The following is a 23791-nucleotide window of genomic DNA, read 5'->3' on the forward strand; positions in this document are numbered from 1 at the left end:
ACAGGTGCAGGCTTAATCAATTTATTCAGGAATACATAATACACGTAGTTAAGAGTACATTTGAATTTTATAGCATAGCGTTTTGCTTTTACAACAGCTGTTCAGAAGGATCCAAGTAGGATCCATAACACCAAATGACAGTCTGCCACTGAGCTTACGCAGCATTGGGGAAATCCTGCAGAACGGCAGTTTAATCACCATGACCAATGGCTCTGCACGTGGATGGAGCAGGTGACAGATTTTAAACCGGGGAACGGCGGTTCACCCCAAAGTCAGGTAACTACAAAATCCCACAAGACCAGATTTCCTTCAGCCTGCCTTTGAGATCCAATCAAGCTGGAAGGGGGTGGAGGCTTCTACCTGCCCACAGAGGGAGACTGGAAAAGGAAATGAACAAAAAACAGCCGCAACCAGATCCACCCAACTCTGCCAAAATGTAAAAAAAAAAAAAAGATAATAAATGCCTAAACACAGCCAACACTGTCACTGGGTAACATTTGGTTTGTTATTTAAACATTCTCTTAGCCTGAGACATACAAGTGTCCTGTACACGACTCTTTTTGGGCAAGTCGTGGGGGGTGGGGACCTGATCTACCAGGCTTTAAGCACTTGAGTTATGCTGTAGACAAGGAGTTCTACGTGGCAGGACGTCAGCTGACAGTTAAAGGAGGGTTCACATCTCCTCTGTTAGAAGTGCTTCACAGAGGACACAAATGACACACGGTGTACCAAGTGCTACGGAGAAGAGTGCCTAGTTAACTATGGCAGACACCAAGACAAAACTTACATAATACCATGACACACAACCTTCAGATAAAACGGAACGCAACTTGATCATGTCTGTTGACTGTCTCCATCTCTTTCCATTTGAAATTTACTAAAGAAAGCAAAAAGGGATCAGAAGTAATCCAGGTGTTTTTTTGCCATCTGCATACTGGAATGTATGAATGGAAGGAGAAAACGGCAGGCCACCAACACCACGGATGCCCCAGAATGGTACGACGGGGGTTTCTCTAATTCCGCGTTACATGGCGGGATGGAGCCGAAAGGGGCTCACCGAGAAGCCGCCATCTCACAAGGTACAGGGTGAAAATTTTGGGTGTCACAAAAACTACACATATCAAACCGACAAGGGCACGAATACGTGCAGAGACGCTCACAACCTTCCAGGGTGTATATTGCTTTGGTTGGTTATTTGGGGCAAGGAACAGGTCACAACACATCACCCCCACCCCCCGCACCTGCCCCTTACCACTTCGTACTTCCCTACAGCTGCTGTCCAAGAGATACAACGAGACTTCACAAGAATCCAAATATTTAGCAATGGACATTCATGCCTTTTAAAGAGGGATTTACGCCATTCTATTTGTACAGACAGTCTAGTAAAATACTATGCAGAATGAGCCACTGCTTGGAACTCGCCCCCCATGAGTTTTGTAACAAAAAAAATTTAATTCCTTTAATTTCTACCAAGAATACAAAACATTATAAGGCGATATTTAACTTGTGTGAGAAGCCATTACAGTGCAGACGATCCTCAAAGCCACGACGTTCACTGCTGTTTACATTCGGCTGGTGGGTTGGGGTCCTTCTGTTGGGGGAGGGAGAGAACATTGTTAATGCAAGGGAGGGGCCGTGGGAACAATGACCTTCACGCTCTGCTCTCAACACGAGACGCACCACTGATGACCTGAGGCGAGACATCCCACTCTCAAACGGCTTGGAATTCAGAAATTAGTGTGACTAAGAATGGAAGCGACTCATATACTGAGACTGCAGGGTATTCCAGGTGGTATTCGGATGGACAATCAGTGGTGAAACTCAGCTAGCAGTCACGCTCTCGGCCCAGCAGCGAACACACTCAACCTGACAGTGGTGTCATTCAGTAAAAGACATCTGCTGTTGCATGTAGTATCCATTCTAAGGCACACCGATTCAAACTGAAAGGTAGACTCTGCTTTGCAGAGACAGACCTCAGGTACCCCTTAGGACATCAAATGGAAAGCGATGGAAGCACCAAGTGAAGGTTCAGAAAACTGTAGGATTTCAAAAGCTCTTACAGACAACATAACTGCAGTTCCTGAAACCGGATATCTAAAGTTTTAAAAAACGAAGTCTTGGGCAAAAAAACCAAACTGAAAGCCAATTAAACTGATATTAAAACCTCAGTTCAAGGATTTTAGTCAGACTAATCTGTGAACTGGACAAAGAACCGTTAACACAAAGCATTCCGACTTCAACACACAGAATAAAAACACTTATGCAACCAGAAGTACAACAAACACTTTCCATCTCGCTGTCGCAGCAAAAGGGGAGAGACAGGCGGGAATGAGCATTTTGCATGCGCGAGGTGCTTTAAAAGCCAAGAAGGTGTACCTACCACGACAGGGTTATCTGTACAGTGAACAATTAAACCTAGTGAAGGAAAATTAACACAGCTGACAAGGAAGTCAAAAGACTAGATAAGCAAATATTAAAGCAGAAATCACATGACCTCATGACACTTTTGTGATGCAACAATCCAAGGGAAGAGTCATCTGCCAAACGTAATGAAAAGCTTTGCATTCCTTTAAAGGAATTCATAACAAAAACTGAAATTTCCACAGAGTCATAGCTCGTTCAAAAAAACACACTCATTAAAGCAGACAGTCGCAGAAGCTGGCAAGCAGATGAGCCAGATGCAGGTGTCAGGCAGAAAAAGCTCATCTTATCCAAACTGCAGACTCAGTTTTAACCCGTCAGTACAAGTCTGGGTTCCAAGCTGTCACATCTCATGCAGTTTACCAGCTGTCTTGGTCCAGTTAGGATTTAGGGTGTTTTCAGCTGACATTTGGCTGTACTTCACACAAAATTTTAGTCTCAAGCTCCACTTTCTGCTCTTCATCGTAGGGTTTTCAATACTTCCCAGGCTGATGAGGGAAAAAGTGATTCGCTAACAGAACTGAGTTCAGCACTTCTCTATTTTTGCTGAGAATCTGTACAGACTAAGACGGAAACACGATTGGATACGAACGCCTGCCCCCCACACCAAGCGTTAGTTAATGGAGGGAGTCCAGTTTAAAAGCAGTGCCATGAGGCCGCACGAAAACAAAAATGGATTTAAAGAATATCCACGCAAAACTAGTTCCCTACTCAGCACAGCTGGCTTTTCGTACCCAGAATTTACCGCATCAAGGCTTAGGATTATCATAATCCACTGTCTAGATCCAATCAGATCAAGATCAAGCAGGACACCTCTGGAGAGAAGTGCTCAGGTACAAGCAGTTTTGGTACCAGCGTGTTCTCGTGCAGTACCGCATTCGTACACTGATGGAAGTTTCTTGTGCATGTTCTGAGGGCAGAAGGAAAAATTATTGGGTTTGAAAGATGACCAATGAAATTGCAGAGGAGGTGGGTGCAAGCAACTAGAGGAGACTAAGGCGGGACTAAGACATCTGATTTGCTGGTCCTGACTCCAGTTGCTTGGCCCGACCACTTCTACAACCCAATTGGTCATCTCTGAACCAATCATTTTTCCTTCCACCCTCGACATTTTGTGTACAAGTAAAAACAAAAAACACCCATGAGCCAGTTGTACAGCACTACGGCCAACACCAATTCCCCCGGCTTCTACCACGTACACCAGGACCTCAGTTATCACCAAGCCAAAGGCATTGATAGCACATATTCTTGTGCTGAAATGTCATGTCCTTTCATGACGTCATGACCGAGGGCATTCCTCTGCCAATCAGACCAATCACCCACCTTGGGATCATAGTCTGGATCGTTCTCCTCGTCTGCCTCCTCAGCACCCTCCTGAATCAAAGAAAAAATGTTGAGAACATGCTCCTCGAACTTCCACCACATTAGGATAGCCATTCTTCCTCCATTATGTTCCAAGCCAGTAGCTCAGAGTGGTAATTAAACTGAAGACAGACTTCCACAGAGAAACCACATGGCAGTGGTCACCAAGCCTGCTCCTGGAGACCTAACACACTGCAGATCTTAGGTGCCGCCCTAATTTAACACACCAGGTACAGGCAAGTATTACAGCCAGCTTTGTTGACGTCAAGTTGGCTCCAATACTGAGAAGCTACTGAAGGGCCTGATTATCTGTATCAGGCGTGTTAAATTAAGGCTGTACCTAAGCTCTGCAGAGTGGTGGGTCTCCAGGAGCAGGTTTGGTGACCACTGACAGGCAAAACAATCTCAACACTAATCACCATGCTCATTAAAATTGCCCAAAGAGTGGTACTTCCTAAAATAGACCAGCTAGACAGTGCAGGGGTTCTGGGAAGTTTCGTACAAAGAAATTCCTACCTCCTCATCAGCCTCCTCGCCTTCTTCATCATACTGAAAGGCACCAAAAGGAAAGCGCTTTAGACATTTAGCACGACCATCACGCCGAAAAGGCTCAGAGGGTATGGACGCGACTCACATCGTCGTCATCGTCGTCCTCGATGGCTTCGCCTGTGAAGTACAGGATGGCTCTCGGAATGATGCGCTCACGGAGGAAGTGTCCGATCTCAAAGTCGGCCGCGAGGATGGCCTCCGAGTCCTCATCCTGTGAGAACGCAGGGACAAGACGTCAACCAGCACCAGCCCATCAAACCAATTACACTTCACACCAGAAAGGAAAGGGTCACAAATTATCCCTCCCCGTCTCACTTACCAACTCCCCCTTCTCTGGAACTGCAAAGAAAAAGTAAAGGTTAAGATCTGCATTAAAAGGGAAACTCCACACACTCTGGGGGGGGGGGGGGATTTCTACCTTCTGGTGGGGAAAAGAAGTTGAAAAAGGAATCGTTTGGGACAGTCTTGGTGACCGTCCTCACTGTCCCGCGACCCTTATGTTTCTGCTTCTTCTTGATGGTCTTCAATGTGACGTTCTTTCCTTTCGTCCAGTCGATTTGGCAGCTGAATTGAGGAGGACAGAGGGCGGAAGTCACATCACACTTTGAAGGACTGCCATCTAAAAGGTTGGTACACACTTCAAAAGACAATGCCGGGCTGCAAGTATGCTTGCTGGTGACTCAGAGGCGCGATTCCTTACCCTGTACACCCCATAATCTCCGGTCCATCAAAGGAGAAAGGATCTCCCTCGTCCGGCTCCGACTGCATCTTGTAAGTTTTCGTTAACACTCGGTTTGTGAAGAATTCGTTGGCCGAAAAGTAAAACTCTAAAGTGAAGCTCTGACGAGAGAGAGAACAAGAGCAGCAGTTAGAGAAACTGCTGGATTATTTAACCATCAAGCTTGGCACAGGATCTAAAGCCGTTAAAGGAAGATGCATGAGACAGACAGTCCATCACCCTGCCAAGCATAATGGCCACAGCTAATGCTTACCATTGGTTGGCCAGGGTCTGAGAACTTCACTTTGATGTCCTCTAAGTGCTTGAGAATGGGCTCATCATGTTCCTGGGGGACACCAGTATTTAACAGGGAGCTCAGAGGTAAAAGACGCAGGACAAACCATGTACATAGAATCCAGTGAACCAGTTTAATTTCAGGGCTACAGCTATTGAATACTTTGATATCTCATTATCAGAATTTGATCCTGAAAATACCCTGATAATTCTAGAGATCATAGTAACCATAAACACTTTTCACCAATGAATTCTCCTTCAAATCCGTATGTGCATGAAAGAGCTAAAAAACAAAGTGCCAATTTACTTATTGCACATAAGCATATTTCCCATAACGCCTTGCACTAATGTGAAAACACACCAGACTTCCCAGTTGCCACTGACAGCCAGTGCGATTACTTGCCTTCTGTGGCATTTTACCATTTTAAAATCGACATGCCGGCAAGTACCGCCAATGCTACCAAAAATGGGACAGCCGCCCATCTGTAGAACTATCCAAGCAACATTATTCAAATGTATGTATTTTTTTTATGGAATTTGTTTTGCATTTTTTTGCAAACATCGAATCTTGCAGCCCTATTTAAAGTGATCACTCTGCACCAGTAGGTGGCAGCAACTTCCACAAGATGACCGCTGGCGTTCTCACCACACACACACACACACACACACACACACACACACACACACACACACACACACACACACACACACACACACACACACACACACACACACACACACACACACCTGCAGCATGTCACTGAGCAGGTCGACATTCTTGAAGACGGTCAGCCAGAACTCCGGAACGCCTTTGGGGTCTTCCTTCTCCTCGTCTTTTTTCTCTTCCTCCACTTTGGCCTTCTCCTTCATTTCTTCCTTTAATGTGTAAACAGAGGCACAGCTTGGGTGAAACACCAACCAGACTAAGAAGGAACCTGAGAACCCCACACAGGGGAGATCCGTTTTCATGCTGAAAAATGAATGGGCCGCACAGCGCAGGCACGAGGGCGGCGTGCGGGACCGCAGGGTTCAGCAGTACCTGCTTACTTACTGTCAGCTGCTCTTCCTCATCCCCCTTCCATTCGCACTCTTCATCGGTAGGCTCATACATCGCATTGACAATCTCGCTTCGCTGGGGGAGGACCGGAGGGAGAAAAGCACCACATCAGAACCGGAGAACAAGCCAGGGCCATTCCGGCACGGGCACATGGACAGAGTCCCAATACGAGCCAGATGCACGGCTAACATCGAATGCAGTAACGAGACATCAATCCCCAAGCAGAGGGGGGGGGCGGGATCCTCACACTGTAGGCCATCGGCTCGTTTAACCCAATAAAGCTGAAGCTACCAGCCGGAAGACAAAGCGCGCTAGACAACACAATCGCACAAACCAGATTTCGGCCTCATTTCTTCCATTGACAGTCTAACGGCACACTGGGAATTACCCAGCAAAGAAGCCAGAAGAGGCATTCAACTCTAAAAACACATGCAGCACAACGCCAGCTGAGCCAACAAACAGGATTAAACTCAGGCCCTTATAAATCCTACTCCAATTAGCCCCCAGCCCCCATACCAGCACATTAGATGAAGGCAGCTAGACAGGCGAATATCTGGGCAGGCCCGAGCCAATCAGGAGGGTCGATCAGGAAGCGCAGCAAACATGAAGATGTTTAAAACCCACCTTGTCAAAGAGCGGCTGATAAAGGGCAGCGTACTTCCTTTCTAGTTCGTGTACTTCTTCATAGAACTTAGCTTCGATCTGGGTGCACTTCACCTGGAGGTTCTTCAAAGCGTTGACGCGTCTCTTTACCACCTTGGGTAGACTGAGAGAGGTGTGAAAAATCACAAAAAAACATGAGTTAAGGGTCCCCTGCAAGTGGACGTCTCAACACTCCCGGGAGGTCTCCAGATAGGCTGGGCCGGAGCCACAACTGCAGGGCTGATGGTCACCACAGTCCTGTGAATAACTGCTCTGAGACAGCCTGGTTTTCCAGGCCTCAACAATAGTGACAAGAGCCCAAGCAGCAGGTTCCCCGCCTCAGCTGGGTCTGTGCCACAGCAGCGCAGACACAGCACACTTGCATTTTAACAGTGCCTCTGAACCCATATGTCTGCCATGCCCCAGATTAGGGCAACAGGTGTTCAGAAAGCCCCGACAAGAATCACCACAGTTATTTGTTTGTGCAAAGGCACGACTACAGCACTAAGTTTCGGGCCGCCAAGAAGCTCAGGCAGGTGCCACCAAAGCAGGACAAAGGTGTCACAGCTGGAGAAGGCCTCACCTCTCGATGTACCCCGACGGTGAGCCCACGAGGCCATCGAGTCGCTCCTGAAGAGCCGCCAGGACCTGCGGGTTCTGCATCATCTGGACCGTGAGCTGGCGGGCTGGGTGCAGAAAGACTAGCTTCCATAAAGAGCAAATAACAACCGAAACCTATTTGCGGCATCTACATTTGAGCGCGCACCAGGCTAATCCAGAGTGGCTTATAAAGTTTTACAGGGCAGCTTGTATCATCAAGCTTGGGTCATGAAGCACTACACAGAAAACACCTGGCCGCACATGGTCCTCCAGTAACCTGTAGTATCTACAAAGGGAAAATCAGCCAAGGTGTTGGATGTTACTCAGCTCCTCACCCCTAAACAGTATGACAGATGAAGGATGCCCCACAGAACAACCCGGAAGTTCTATCACTCAATCCTGTCAAACTGTCTATGACAATCCCTATGGTGGGCAGGGTCAAAGCAGCCCCCCAGTGGTACAAGGGGGGTTTTCAAAGCGCTGATAACTGCCAACAACACAAACCCCCTACCACCTGCCGTCTCATTAACAGAGATCTCGTCCTCCCAGACGTAGAAGCTTCCCGTCTCGATCTGACAACGCAACGGCATGAGGAAACAGGCACTCGTCTACAGGAAACGAATAAAGCCAGAGCCCGCGGATCTCCGTCAGCACAAACGTGGGAAGCAAGCGGCGTGCGACTCCGAAGCAGCACCTGACTCCTCATCTCTGCATCTCACATACTGCTGAGCCTTATCACAGGCAAGCGCCATCCCGGCATCCCAAAACTTGATTGTATTAAGATTCACAAATTAAATAAGTAATTGGATCTCCCCCAAAGGCATTTCACACTCACACAACAGAGCGATCAGTGTTCAGAATGCTACGATTTAATGAATTAAATCTCACCAAGTTCCAGCAGCCCTGGGGGGGGGGGGGTGCAGAGGGGAACCCTTCCATGAAAAACCTCTATATCTGCACCGAGTCAGCAGACACATGGGACACAAAAAAAGCACCTACCTTTGCTGTTGCCATCCTCCCCAGTTTCCTCGTCCTCAACCTCCTCTACATCCTCCATGTCCGCAGGGTCCAGTTCAGCCTGGTCTTTACTGTGAGGGAGGGGTGATAGGAGTTATTTTCGCACACGGCACCAAGTATCAGCCATTAACACAGAACCCAGCCCCCTATGGGAAGACCCTGTACCAAACGCCATTTGCACCTCAATAACGTGGCAGATTGGGCAGCCAAATCCCTAACCTCTTCAGAATCCATTAATACAGATGCGCACTCCATCAATCATCATCAAATCATTGGACGGATGCAACGAGTCCAGGACATGGCAGATTAACAGGCACTGAGGGGCTAGAGGATGTTTGTTTGTCTGTACTGCATAGTCCCTAGGCTGGCCACATGTCCAGGCTTATTAATCAAACCCAGAGAATTCCCAGCGAGAAGACATGGAGCATTCCCTCAATATTATGCATACTTGACCGTAATTGTGTTCCTGTGTACCCGTTTTACGTCACCTTCCATGGCCGAAGACCAGCTCAAATACTCAAGAACAGAAGTACAGAGTGGTTCTTGCCCTGCCCCAAATATCAAGGAGGTGTCGGTTGCAAGACCAATCCCATTATTCTTTGCGAACCAAGTTCATTTTTGGTGGGGGGGGGGGTAGCAAGACTAGTCTTGCCAAGACCACAAGTACGATCTTTGCATTCTTGGAGCTGAGAAAAACACCTAAGCTCTGGACTCAAGGGGAGACAAGTGGATGAGAGTATCATTGGGGGTGAGTGTCACCGAGGGGGCCTCTAGAAAATCCCTCCAGGCAAATGAAGGCGATGACAGCAACAGAGTACTGTAAAGCACTTAATATGGGAGCCCTTTGTTTACCCCACAGCCCCCTGCCTTCCTGACATGCGTGACCTTATCAGATTGGAATGCCAATGCATTTCTGCCAGTGAGCTCGGACAGAGCTCCATTGTGTGGGGGTGGCACCGGGAGAGCCGGGCAGCGGCTCCGACACCTTGACGCGCCATCCACGGCAGCGAGTAAAACACATCCTTTCCCCGCAAGAAAGTAATGGATGATTGTCCTTGCTAGGGGAGGGGGGTGCCCAAATCCATTCACCATGTGGGTGTTCTATGTGCAGAGCTCCAGGCTCGTTACGGATATACTATGAAATGTATTTAAAGCTGATGAACCTAGACCAGCGGGGAAGCGCTTTCAAAAAGGCTGGATGCGACCAGCACCAGCACTGTGTAGGCGAAAACACTTACTTGTCAATGTCTGCCATCTTGGTATGATCCCAGAAAATCCCTAGAGGGGGAAGAAAAGCAAAAAAAACTGCTTCAGTATAGGCAGAATCAGTCACATTCTGGCCCTGGAAGGCCATTTTCTTGGCTTTGTCAATTCGTGATTTATCTTCCCATTAACGGCCGCTAAGCAGCATACAAACGCTTACAGCGAAGCTCAAAAATAAATCAAGGTCTATACTTCAGCGTTTTGCATGAGGCTCACAGTCCTGTTGGGCCACTTTAAGGCAGATACCCCAATTAATCTCAGTACTTGAATAGCGAGTCTAAAGGAAACAATCGGACCACCCGGTGATCCGATCCAACATTAGACCGAGCACCCACATCATGGAAACCAATCAAAAGAGGGCTCTCATAACACCACAGTCGAGGCTACCACGAAGCATGGAGACACACGACTAAGAAAATCATTTTCTCAACTCTGTTATTGATGCAGCAGAACATATGATACACAGAACACTTGCGAAGGTCTGCGGACATCGCTAAAGCAGGGCAGGCCATTCAGAAGAGGCTGAACACCAGCTCAGCCCTGGTACCGAGAATATCAGAGGATCCTGTCCGCTTCTAGGGCCTGAGATTTGACTTTAACTGCAGATCGGAAGTTACTGTGGCTCTGTGGAAAGCGATCCCAAAACATCTAGTTTAGCACAAACCATGAGGCATGATGGACCCAAACTAAATGACACTTAACAGTTAGATACCTTAGTGGCTACACACTGTATGTAAATAACAGGGAACCCCGATTTTCCAAAGGAATTTAATAAATCTTTTCTGCAGATAAACTTGGAGTACTGCTCATTTGGGGCTCCATGTCTTAGACATTGGCTGGGAACAATGGCTACCCTATGGATGCCCATCACAGAAACCCCAGTACCATCTGGAGAAGCAGTAAACCCAACCACCATAAAGATGACGAGATTGGTCTCCTGGCAAGCATATGGGGTGTGATCCTGGTCAATGCCGAAGTAAACACTCAGTCTTCTCAAAACAAAAATATTTGTGCAGGTTGGCAATTATAGAGGAAATGTGACACAGCAAAATGTATTTGCCAGAAAATGAGAACTGACACATCCAAAAATATATATTTCCTACACTCTGCTTAAGATGCAACTTTTTTTTAGCTCATGACAAAAGTCAAAAAGCACTACAGGATTTTATACATAATCTCAAAACCGACGTGAAGTCAACATCAAGGGCGAATGGCAGCGGTTGAACTGGCAGGGCACCATGACCGGGGTTAATCAGAGAGCAGCTCTCGGCTGTCAGCCGCTCAGAGTCTCACCAAGGTGATCGCTGCGCATTCAGTCCGGCTAAACTACCTGCTAAGCAAAAGGGCCACCGCCAGGCCTATTTTCTGGGTTCTTCATCACCCCCCTACCCCCAAAAAAATAATAAAAAAAAATAAAATAAAGATAAACGTGTATGTATTGGCTTGAATAGCTTTTATATCACATATGGTTGCTCCCCCTATCCATTTCTCTCCAACTACGCCCCCGCTAAGCAATCAGGCGATGAACTTGAACTTAATAAAAGGTTACGCACAACACCCCCCACCTCCAGCAACCTGCACCCCGGGCAGCCCACTCAAGCGTCGTTTACCGTCAATCGGGCTTCACGCTCTCCCTAAACCCACTTCTGATGCGGTTATGGTCAGAGAACAGGCCTCAACACATCAGAGAATCGAATAAGACTAACAACGACCTGAACTAACTAGCGTAGCCTTTACGGTTTACATTTAATATTTACTGCACCGCTACTATTGTTACCGAACAAATTAAAGTAAATTTAAAGTAAAGATAGTAAACCAAACCCAAGCCCCCAAATAAGCAGTTAACGATGCTGTATTTGGTTAGGAAGCCCCGCACGGCAGTACACTATCCACAGTCACTAGTTACCTGCTGAACTTTACACAGGGTGCTAACCACGTGTTGCAAAACGTGGCGACATAAGAAAAGAAAATTTGGGGGGGGGGGGGAAATAGAGAGAATCTTCGATAATTAACCATGTCTCCTTTTACAGGGTTTGCAACCAGTCATAGGGCACTTTTAAACTGGGTTTCTGATAACGACCTTCTTGTAATAGCTAGTAAGCTAGTTAGCCAGCTATACTGCGGAAAGGGGCGGCTTTACCAGGAGCTGGTTACCGCCGGAGGGGGATGCGCTGCCCCCCCCCGCCCCCGGCCTACAGTGTCTGTGCCTGGCGCCGGATTCACTCAGAAAGTCCGTTTTGGGGTAACCGAGCAGCGGGAGGCACTAGCCGGGAAATGCGAGCAGCCATGATTTCTACCTCTTATAAAGCCTCAGTGCTAAAAACTTCCACCAGCCGCCTCCTTCTTGGGCTCCCCTCCCGCCTTATTTATGAAATAAGGTCAGGACTCGGGCTGAAATACTCAGCGCCCGCGCCCGACGCGGTAAACAGGAAACGTCGCTACGGCTTGGCATTCGGCGGGCTTCGCCGCGCGACGTGGCGCTCGCGCCGCGGACGCAGGCGGCTTATCCGCTCGGCGCGCGACAGCGGCATCGTGCTGGAGGCGCATCCTCCATGGCCGCGCCTGGCTAAGTTACACCAAGCAGGGCGGGCGGTGATCCAGGCGCGCTCACTTCTCCCACACCCCCACCCCCAACTCCCGGGGAATTCATCACACAGGGAACCGAGACGAAACACAGCAAACGCACCTGAGCCAAACACAGCCGTGCACCTTTTAACGTCCGCTTTCTCCCTCTCTCCGCCACTAACCTCTTGTTCTCAGTCGCTTCTTCGCGTACAGACGCGACTCTCAACGAGCAGCTTCGCACTGATGGCGGTAAGGAAGGAAAGGCAGCCCGCCGCCGCCGGCGCTCACATATGCATCCAGCGTCAGCACGTAACCCGGCGGTCACCAGGGCAACGCTTGGCTTGTGGGCGGGGCCAGAGCGGAGCCCCTTGTGGAGATACTGCGATAAGCTGACCGCTGTGCATAGTCATTTCTGTTATAATGCCGTTTGTGTGCGTTTCGACTAAAGCAGTCCCCGTTGTTTTGATCTCTTTGGCTAATCGAGATGGGAATGCGTAGCTCACATCTCTACGTGTCTCTTCAGCCCACCAAGAAGGACTTCATATAACTTAAGCAATTGTTTCACAACTGTTTTCAGTGACGACAGATTTCTGGCTCTGTGGTGAGGAAACGAAGGCATTAAAAATGACAGTATTTACATCACAATGCAGCGTGTGAATGTGGGGCACCGCGCGATCTGCTGTTTTTGTGTGTTATCTATCATCCTACAGTATATTTATCATTTAGCAGCTTATTCAGTGTTTTTGGCGATCTGGAGCTTAACCGTGGAAGCACAGCGCACAAAGCAAGGGAACACCCTAGACGGGACGCGAGTCCATTGTAGGGTATACATAAGCGCGTACTACCCTACGAAATGTCATTTTACCTAACTGCATGTCTCTAGATAAGAAATTGAAATGGTTGAAAAAAGTCCAATCAACATGAGGAAACCAGGCTAATTCCCACACTCAATTTAATGCTGCCCCGCGACCCAGTATAATAAGCGGTTTGGAAAATGGATGGATGGAATTTAATGCTGTCAATATACTGATAATGCAACATGACTTTTAATACACAAACTCTACTGTATGAAAAACATTACACTTTGGTATTTACATTCGATATTTACATGCAAAATACAAAATTTACAGGCAGCTTTGGCAATACTGTAATATATTCCACACAATATACAATATTTACCAAAAAATGAGGTACGTTTCCGACGTATGGGTCTTATATTGTCAGTCATTATGAAACAATGTTGTGTCACAGATCAGACTGTGATAGGCTGCCCACCAGCCTATGCTTGTCAAAACTTTTGTCAAACCCTAGAGCAGCGGTGTGATTCAGAATAAAACAACTGCTTACCTGGGAGATCCTCAACCTGCATATTGCATCTGAAAAATGCCCACAGGACACAGAGTTGGGGGGGGGGGGGGGGGATTTAAGCCCAACCTGTAGAGATGTGAGTCAACAGTGCAACCCACTGAGTTATCAGTTTCATAAAATATATCGTCCGCTTTATTTTCCATTAAACGGTGCTTCTGAAAGGCATAGAGTCCCATGCATAATTGTTGAAATGTTGAAGTATTGCTGTGATGTTCACTATTATGTCCAGAAAGTCACAATCCACAGCTACGTTTGGCTGGTAAAGGCTGCTAGTCCTCTAAAATATTAAGTAGATTAACCAGTAAGATGTAATTTAAGTCTAAGAAAAAACAACAATTATATGGTATATTCATCCATTTACCTAATCTTGGCCAGGATTGCAGGGTGGGCGGGGGGTGGGGGGGGTTGCTGGTTCACTTTGGATGGGTCATAACATTTCCAGCATTTAGAGATATCAGTCCAGATCTGGCCTGAGTCTTTTCATGCATAGACATTTGAGCGATTCTGCATATCAATAATTAATGAAAAAGAAGTCCTTTCAACAGTTCTCCCAGAAGAATACGCTGTATTCTGGCATCACAGCTCTTTTTTGCACAGAATACCTTTGAATAAGGCCTTGCTTTTAACTGTCAGTGTGAGTCAAGGCTTTAAAGTGATTGAGGCACTTTGACCCTGGGAGAAAACGTGTCTTTCTGTAACAGGCATGGTCTACTTCACGCATCACCTGCTATTCCTTTTCTCTAGCCTCTGGTTATTGTATGTTTGCTCTTTTTTACGATGCTCTGGAGAGGATGAATCACTTCCATTCCAGTTCATTTGTACTTCACTACTTTTTCTTTGACTCTGAATTTCATGCAGCTATATATACTGTATAATATCAGTAATATATTTATAGCCACAAGCCCCAGAACACCAATTGTAAATATCATACTTTACACTGCAATAATAAGTGAAATAATATCCCAAAAAAGAAATTTAAATATATTACTATGGCTGGGGGTTTTGAATCCCACCATGTGGGCAGGTTCACCTCCCTTAGTCCAAAGACATTCAGTTGCTGAATTGGTGATCCTAAATATCCCATAGGTGTGTGTCTGCCCTTCATGGGACTGGCACCTCATTCAGGGTGTCCCCTGCCTTGTGCTCTGCACTCGCTGGCACCAACCCATTCTAGATATTAACAAATCTAAATCATTCGTTCAACACAAAACTTCACAGTTAAAGTGCTTACAGTTGATTGAAGGAGTTTTTTATGCAAATGTATACATACAGTATATGTACTTGTAACTGAAAGATTTCTGGTTTGAATCCCTGAGCAGCAAGGCACCACTGAGGTACCCTAAGCAAGGTACCATCCCCCAAGCACAATTAGCTGCCCCCTGCTATGTCAGGTTGTCACATATTGGTTAAATACGGAGGACACATTTCACTGTTGTTGCTGTGGTGTGTCAACAATGACCACCGATCACTAAATTCTTAACTCCTTCCGCCGCAGACCATCTGTAGTAACAGTCTAACAGTGAACTTGTGGTAATGCGTAGACTTATGGTAATTATTCAGTGCCATTTTTAATAGTTATTATTAATGTCATTCTGACCCCAACCTGCAGAGGGCGCACACAAGACTCCTCCACAGACACATACAAACATATTGGGAAAACAAAAGAGTCTTCATGTCCATGCCATATAGAGAGGAGCACACAATGTTCCTCTTAGATAACTGTTAGCCTTATGGAGCTGAAGCATTAGAGCATCAGCCATGAAGTGATACTGAGGGGATGTTCAGTGTTCCCACAGTGATGCCTGCTTACCAAATGCTGAGGAAGGCATGCAGTAAGGTGAATGTGTTTCGTGTAGCTTTGGAGCCTGGATATTTGGCTATTGCAGTGCCTTCTTCAGCTGATTAACTGTACATGTAATCAAAGGATTTCAGCAAGCAGAACTGAAAGGTACTGATATTTTAGACACAGGAGAAAGTCTCTGAGGAACAGCCAATGATAAAAGGGCAGAGAAACTGTAGGGAGGAGTTGCCATGGCAACAAGGAGGGATTCCCCCCCCCCCGTCCCTATCATTACATGGATTTGCTGTTAGAAACACAGGGCAAGGACGTAAAATAAGAGGAGAGGGCATATAGACCCAAGGAAGTTGAAATGCCAGTATCACACCCTCTTTCACCACGTTTCTGAGGCTGTTCTAGAACAGGTGGCTGTCAGAGCTAAAAGCTTTGAGCCGGACAAGAAAGTGAAAGGTAACAGGAAAATTTCATTGACATCTATTAGCTTTAGCTGGGAATATCGCTTTATAAACCCAGAACTAAGCAGTTCTGCAGACTTCTGTAGGGCCCAAGTTTAATATAATCCCACAAAATGTAGCTACAATCAGTTTTAATTCTCTGCAATCGTGCCTGTCTTTTACAGAAAGCCTGATGAACAGCACCTGGCCTGTGCCCAGAACTAATGTGAATACCAAACGTATTCCAATCCAGGCCGTCAAAATAACTGACCCCCCACTTTATGAAGGGTCAGCAGACTATAACCTGTATAGAGAAAGCCACCATGAAGGCAGAACCACAGCCATTGCTCTGGGCAGGCCATCTCTCGGAGGTAAATCAGCAGGATCCTAGGAAAGCCTTCATTGTAATATTTATGGTGATTTTCCACTGGCATACAGGAATCGACCCGTGCCCGAGCCCTAGAGACTAGTTACAAAGCAGTTCTAGCGCGGTTCCAGCTCACTCCGATTTTCCACTGGCATACAGGAATCAACCCGTGCCTGAGCCCTAGAGACTAGTTACAAAGCAGTTCTAGCGCGGTTCCAGCTCACTCCGATTTTCCACTGGCATACAGGAATCGACCCGTGCCTGAGCCCTAGAGACTAGTTACAAAGCAGCTCCAGCGCAATTCCAGCTCACTCCGATTTTCGTGGCCGGGTTTTAGAGCCGGAAACTGAAGAGAAGCTTATTTACTGGTTCACATGGTATACAAGCACATTTACGATGTACTATTTTTGTTTTCTTTTACTGTGTGCTAATGTCCATTAGCACGTCTGTGAGAATCGCAGTATCGGTATGCAAGTATCGAACGCTAGCGGAATTAGCATTCGCTTGCATAAATTCGTATCACGAATCCATCCCATTCAGCTGTCCTATAGTACGTTTTTAAGTAGGAGGTTGGATATTTTCAAGTTTCGAGTTTTCGGGAATACATTGCGATGTGCGATACTACTAACAACGAATAATATACGGAATATACACTTTTTCCTTCAGTCCATGAGCAGAACACCGATATCTCTGTGCATTTCGACCAATCAGATGGTGGTGATGCAACCACCTCAGTTTGGTCATGCTTTCGGCTCTGCTAGTAAGCCAGTAAGGGCCCTGTCAGTGTGGTTATGGCTTGAGTACAGCTCGTATATTTTGCAATGGAAAACTGCCAGTTTGCAGTACAGATCGGGTAAGGCTCGGTTCTTGGTGGCAGTGTTAAAGCTCCATTACAGTGTTTTAAAAATGAAGCGAAGCAGATACCCAAGAGTGGTGAGGGTTCTGCACATATGGGATATACTGAAGCTTGGTATTTCACGTATTATACAGCACTACATGGCACCAAGTATTGATGAGTCTAATCCTCTTTTCTCTGGATAGAGGATTTGGAACGTGGCTCTAATCTCAACAGCACACTGGTCTATAGAGTGGAGGCAGAATGCTTAAGTGCAGTCAGGCCTGCTTGTCCTATAGAACCATCCAAAAGACTGACAGCCCATCTCTGAGTCGCATTATGAAACGGCACAAATTCAAGATGTTCCAATGAGGTGATTCAGCTGATGGCACATAGATCGTTTACAAACACCACCACTAACCTGGTGATGTCTGTCAACAGGCAGAAACATATTTCCTATCTACTGAGTCACATCTTGATTTGCAGGCTATATAGCAGATGATCTCAGAAGCAGCCTCCTAGTATTTTTTTTTTTTTGCTAACTAGAAGAGATTCTCTGACCAATACCATCAGTAGAACATGCTCCTTGTCACCAGAAAGCAGTGGCTTGGTATGTAAGTAGAAGTTCTTTCCTTCTGAAATCATGAGAATTCATTCCAGCATCTGGAGAGCCATTCCCATGGCAACCCACGTTGCCTTTCAGAAGGACACAATCTTGCCCACAGTCTAATTATGATTAAAATAGAAAACATCCATCCAAACTAGAAGAATATTCCCTGCCTGAGAGCTCCTAAACTTAGACTGAATGTATAAAAGATTACCTTTTTCTCCAGATCCTTTCTTCTTAAAAATAGAGCTTACGCACTCAACAACAAAAGCAAACTGCACACCAATCCTGTAACAACTGACATTCTGACTTTAAATTCCTCATATTCTACCTCCATTACCTTCAAAACATCTCTGGCACATGCATAGTTAAAGTGTTTTTCTGTCTATTGTGGTATTATTGTCTGCTTTCATCATGATTATCATACTTAGTGTTTTTTTGGTAAGAATTTCATTGTACCAAGTACACATGACAATAGAAGAACCCTGAACCTTGGATTTCAGTCATCCCAGTACACTCGAGGCATGGGGCCAGGACCATAAGGTCTCCAGATCACCCTCAGTCCTGGCAGTAGAGGAAACTCAAGCAACTGCAGCCTTTTCCAATAAGTCTGACTTCTCCTGCAGGCAATGATTGTTTCCAAGTCAAACCTCAGTTCTTGGTTCGATGAGAACATTTTATAGTCTAGGACTAACCACATCATGCTCTTAAAATTTGCCTCATAGGAACGTTTCAGTAACACTTCAAGTAGCCGTCTATTCATTTTCTGAAACTGCTTATCCTATTCAGGGTCATGGTGGGTCCAGAGCCTATCCTGGAGGCTATGGGCACAAGGCAGGGAACAACCCAGGATGGGGTGTCATGAAGATATTTATAGTACATTATAGATGAGAGCTTCATAGAGCATTCATAATGCATAGTAAACTTGGCTATAACGTGTTTCTATAAATGCCAGGTGCCACCAATGCCTTTCTATAAATAGTTATAGCCATGTTTATAATACTTTATGAATGCATTATAATGCATTATGAAGCTATCCATACTGCATTACAAATGACTGCTTTAAGAAAAGTCTTACCAAATTTCTATAATGGAATGAGCTAAATAAAGACACATATACAATCGACATGCCTGTAGCTTGATCCCAAGTTTATCTGTGCAGCTACAACAGAGGTTCAGTGGCTGCTAGCCTTCCTGTAGTTCTTCACCAAGAGAAAAAGATGACAGCTGAGGCAAGAGGGTAAGGGCAGCAATCCCGTACAGCGCACAGCTGTCTGCTGAGTCATGCCTGATTGATCTGCCATGCCCCCTCATGCAGTGTCCCTGAGACGTCTGGCAGCTGCAGAGGGACAATTCAGTACTGATGACAGCCTGCTTCGTTTTTTGTGGAAAATAATGTGACTGAAAGGTAGAGGTAGCATTTGAACTTCATGTACAAGGCAGAGACATCATAACATATCTCATAACCGAAAAACACACCTTTCCTCTGGATCAGTGTTTCCCAATCTGGTCCTCAGCCATTTTTGCTCCCTCCGAGCTATGTCAAACAGTCCGCATTTTTGCATCCATCGCTACTGGGAGCTAGGAGGGAACAAAAATGTGGACTGCCTGTGGGTCCCAAAGGCCCGGATTGAGAAACACTGCTGTGGACTATTTGTTTTGGTTCTCAATTGTGATTCCACGAAGTAGAGTTTCTTGCTTAGCTAGATAACTTGTCGGATTTAAGGTAGTCTGAACTAAACGTAACTGAACGAAGATAAAGCTAATTTAGCCCAGACTTAAATCCAACAAGTTATCCAGCAAAGCAAGAAATCCTGCTTTGTGGAACACCCCCCCAGCCGGCTCTGTTTATCTCTATTTAACTGGTTAAAGACTAAATCGGCTCAATTAGCATTGCAATTAGTCCAATCAAGAGCTTTGATTGTGTTGTGTTTTGGCAGATAGGGAGTCCGCACGTGCTGTGGCCTGTCACCACAGGGGTGCAGAAACTGGACGGGCGCCTGTTCCGGACCGAGAGGAGGTTTATCAGATCACTGTGTAGACATGAGGAAATGTCATTGTGACCTACCTGCCCAGACCGTGGTCTTGATAGCCGTTAACACGAGTGGACAGACAAAGAGCTGAGATATCAGTATGATCAGTACAGGATGTGAAGGCGTCAACGGCAAAGGATGCTTGAGCTGAGGTGAAAGCGAGGTAGCTGAGAGGAGCCACCCACAGCTGCACTGATAAGGACCTATATCTGTTTGTACATTCACATTTAACATGTTCAGGAGACAGCGGCAGCACTGTCGCCTCACCCCTCAGGGACCTGGGTTCGTGTCTCCTTCATGGTTCCGCGTGTGGAGGCCGCATGTTCAACTCATGTCATTGTGGGGTTTCCTTCAGGTTCCCCTCACAGTTCAAAGATATGCTGAGGCTGATTGGAATTACAAAATTGCCCATACGGATGCATGTGTGAGTGAATGGTGTGTGAGTGTGCCCTGTGATTGGCTGGAGCTCCATTCTGGGTTGTTCCCTGCCTTATGCTCATAGCCTATGGACCCCACACCCCCTGACCCTGAATAGGACAAACAGTTTTAGAAAATTTTTGGATGGATGGATATTTAGCAGATGTTTTTCTCCAAAGCAACAACCAAGTGAGGCAGATGGCAGGTTACAGACATACGTGCTGTCATGGAGTCAACTAAGAATAAGTGCATCTAGGCTGAGCTGCCTATGAATGTCCAGGTACAAGTGTAAGCAGCAGTGGAGCAGGAGCTACACAACAACATCTAACAAAAGAAGAACCTAATAAGACTATTCAAGGGGCAGAAGTGCAACATAAGAACATTCAAAGTAAACCTTTTTTGGTTTTCTTACAGAAGGAACATGATAAGAGTCTATCCTGTAAGCTATGTGCACAAGGCAAGGAATAGGAAGGGGCTGAACTGATATTATGTAACCTAAAATTACAAGTTTTTTAAAGATATTGGCATTATAATATTTATGTACTATCCCTTCATACTGTTGATTTTGATAAAATTTTGATGAAATTAAGAAAGGTTTTGCCTGTTTTATGTCTTTCTCAGTGTAATATCCCCAAATCAAAACATGACTTACAGGACAGAGTTAGTCTGCAAGTATATGTGATGATGAGGCAGATTCTGACTCGTATATCACCATGCCTCTAACCAGCATGCATCCAAAGCTACAGAGTAGCACCCAGCTAATCGGAGCCAGGTCACAAGCCCCGGGCCCTCGGTGCTGGACCAGCTGCATGTCTATGGATGGGGGAGCTGGCACGCTGCAAGCTGGGCGCTTCTTCTGAGCCTGGCCTGTGAGTGAAGGCCTGGACACTGGGCTTTTTTCCCTTTCTTTTTGCAGAATCGCTCCCCGTGTCCCTTCGCTCGGCGGTTGGAAATGCTAACGCTAATCCTGCACCGCGTGGAGGACAAATATCGTGCTGAGCCAGCACCCTGCCTGCTCTGACGCCCGTCACAGGCATTCGGGCTTTTCATGGGAGGGGCGAAAGAAGGAAGAGGAGGGGGAAGAGCAGAGGCACGGCTTAACCCTCTCCACTGCAATCGGTCACTGCCAAAAGGGGGAGAGTCAGGCTCCAAGCCCCGATATCCGGACTTCACTGCCGTCTCAACCAGTTAGCGCATGTTATGATCAACTGGGAAGGAAAACAAAAGTAGCATGTTGGGGAAGCCATCTGAGAAAATATTACATAACAAGCATCAGCGGGTCCATTATTTTAGCCGGATTTAAAGAGCCTTCCTCCGTCATGTTTAGACCCTCTGCTGCTCTGCATACAGCTTCCTGCTGAATGATACCCTCCAATTTTGCATCCAGTAAACATACCATTTGCCTCGTTTTATGAGAAGAGGCTATGCTGCCTTCCTCTTAGAGCACCTGGCTGAGTGCCTACATATTTCAGATTAAAAGAGCCCAGAGTCTCTTATGAGAAGTGCTGACAGGACCAGGTCAGATGGGTGACATCAGCTGTCTGAGCCAAAAAGGAAAATTCACATTGCTGTCTCATACTCAGACTTTCAGTCGATGGAACAATTTAGGAGTGTGTAACAGGGACACAACGGTGTATTTCTGCTGAAGACACTTTGGATGTCTTTTGCAGCACATGGAACATACAGCCAGAAGTAATCATGGGCTGAAGCACCTCTGGTTAAGGGTCTACAGAGGGGTCACAATTAGCTTCCCAATCCAGAGATCATAGAGGTTCCTGCAGATTATTGTAAGTGTTAACCCTCGATACAAAGATGGAGAAATACAAGGATGCACGTTTCCCCACCTGCACCCTTCCAGTTCTCGGTCAGAATCGGTGCTTCTTTGCGACAGTATGCACTGGTACAGGGCACCGGAACATTTTTACGGATCTTTTTCCATTTTTATCCCTCGTTTAAAAAACTGTGTCACTAGTAACAATGACCTTAAAACCTACTGCCAGATGCACAGGGCACAAGGTACGATGCACCTTGGGTCAAACTCCAAGTTTAATGCTGGACACTCAATAACAATCAGCCATGAAGTGCAGCTCAGGGATGCCAACTCACTGAAGAAGCAGAGATCACTGAAAAGGGGAAGTTTAATTATGATCCCGCTCTGTATACATACAATCTCAGTCTAAGTTATCGTTCTCCTGTCTTTTGATTAAATTACACAACAATCAGCCATAACATTAAAACCTAATATTCTGTAGATCCCCCTCGTGCTACCAAAGCAGATCTGACCCATCAGGGCATGGACTCCACACGACCTCTGAAGGTGTCCTGTGGTATCTGGCACCAAGACATTAGAAGCAGATCCTTCAAGTCCTGTAAGATGCGAGGTGGGGCCTTCATGTATCTGACTTGTTTGTCCAGTACATCCCATCGATTGGCCTTCCTTGGACCACTTCTGGTAGATACTGACCACTGCATACTGGGAAGTACAAGACCTGCCATTTTGCAGATGCTCTGACCCCATCATCACAATTTGGTCCTTGTCAAAGTCACTCTGATCCTTACACTTGCCCATTTTTCCTGCTTCCAACACATAAACTTCAGAAACTGACCGTTTCCTTGCCTAAAATACAATGGCACCCGTGACAATGTTATTTATTCACTTCACCTGTCAGTGGTTAAATGCCATGGCGTGTACTGCTCCTTTCATTACATTCTCACACTCATGGAAGCATCTTGGGGCTCAGACTAATTTCTTCTTTTACACTCGACCACAAGACCGAATGAACAGATCTTCAATAGCCATCAAAGGGAGAGAGGCCATAATCAGCAATGTTTTCCAACCTAAGTGATTCAATAGGGACGTTAAATTTCACCCCAGCAGCGCAGAGCTAATGGGTCGCTTGTAGTGATTAGATCCAGAGCAAAGCCAGAGTGTCACCATCAAGAGTCTCATCACAGTATGTACACCAAGGTTGGGGCCATTCCGGAATGCATTCCCCACTTCCAATTCAAACCAGGAAATGGAACTGGAAAAAAAACATGGGGAACACAATTGGAAATGAACACGAATTTCAGGGAGATTTAATTCCAACACTAGTTCCATTCCCTGATTGGATTGGAATTGATGAATACATTCAGGAATGGAGGATGGGCTCCCTCTTTGAGTCTGGTTCCTCCCGAAGGGTTCTTCCTTCTAGGGAGCTTTTCCATGCCACTGTCGCCTCCGACTTGTTCACTGGGGGGCTTTGGGCAGGGGGAGTGTAAAGTGCTTTGAAACAAGGTAATGTAGTGAAAATGCACTATATGAATTGAACTGGATTGAATGGAATGGCCACAACCCTTATGTGAAAGTGCAGTAATGTTGAGTGTTAATGTGCACATGACAGGACTTCAGGTTTCACAATGTTACACTGATTCCTAAACTACAGCTGATGCTTGGTGGTGGTG

General features: G+C 46.2%; 1 protein-coding gene across 5 annotated transcripts; it reads right to left on the bottom strand.

Annotated features, from left to right (window-relative positions):
* Positions 1-7: 7 nt before the first annotated feature.
* Positions 8-12816, bottom strand: LOC125738831 (nucleosome assembly protein 1-like 1). Of its 5 annotated transcripts, none has more exons than XM_049008239.1 (15): positions 12671-12816; positions 9899-9938; positions 8643-8731; positions 7627-7729; positions 7026-7167; positions 6384-6476; positions 6092-6220; positions 5325-5396; positions 5033-5172; positions 4751-4896; positions 4652-4671; positions 4418-4543; positions 4300-4332; positions 3745-3795; positions 8-1591 (listed from the first exon to the last, which is right to left on the bottom strand). In XM_049008239.1, exons 2-15 carry the CDS (start codon positions 9913-9915, stop codon positions 1553-1555), a joined length of 1200 nt encoding a protein of 399 aa, XP_048864196.1. In that variant the 5' UTR covers positions 9916-9938; positions 12671-12816; the 3' UTR covers positions 8-1552. The 5 variants fall into 5 exon arrangements, with proteins under 5 accessions (XP_048864196.1, XP_048864199.1, XP_048864195.1 ...); XM_049008242.1 differs by having other exon boundaries at positions 6396-6476; positions 12610-12786; XM_049008238.1 differs by having other exon boundaries at positions 12610-12786.
* Between the last annotated feature and the right edge of the window lie 10975 nt (positions 12817-23791).

Source organism: Brienomyrus brachyistius, chromosome 3 (assembly GCF_023856365.1).
Source record: "Brienomyrus brachyistius isolate T26 chromosome 3, BBRACH_0.4, whole genome shotgun sequence".
Lineage (NCBI taxonomy): Eukaryota > Metazoa > Chordata > Actinopteri > Osteoglossiformes > Mormyridae > Brienomyrus > Brienomyrus brachyistius.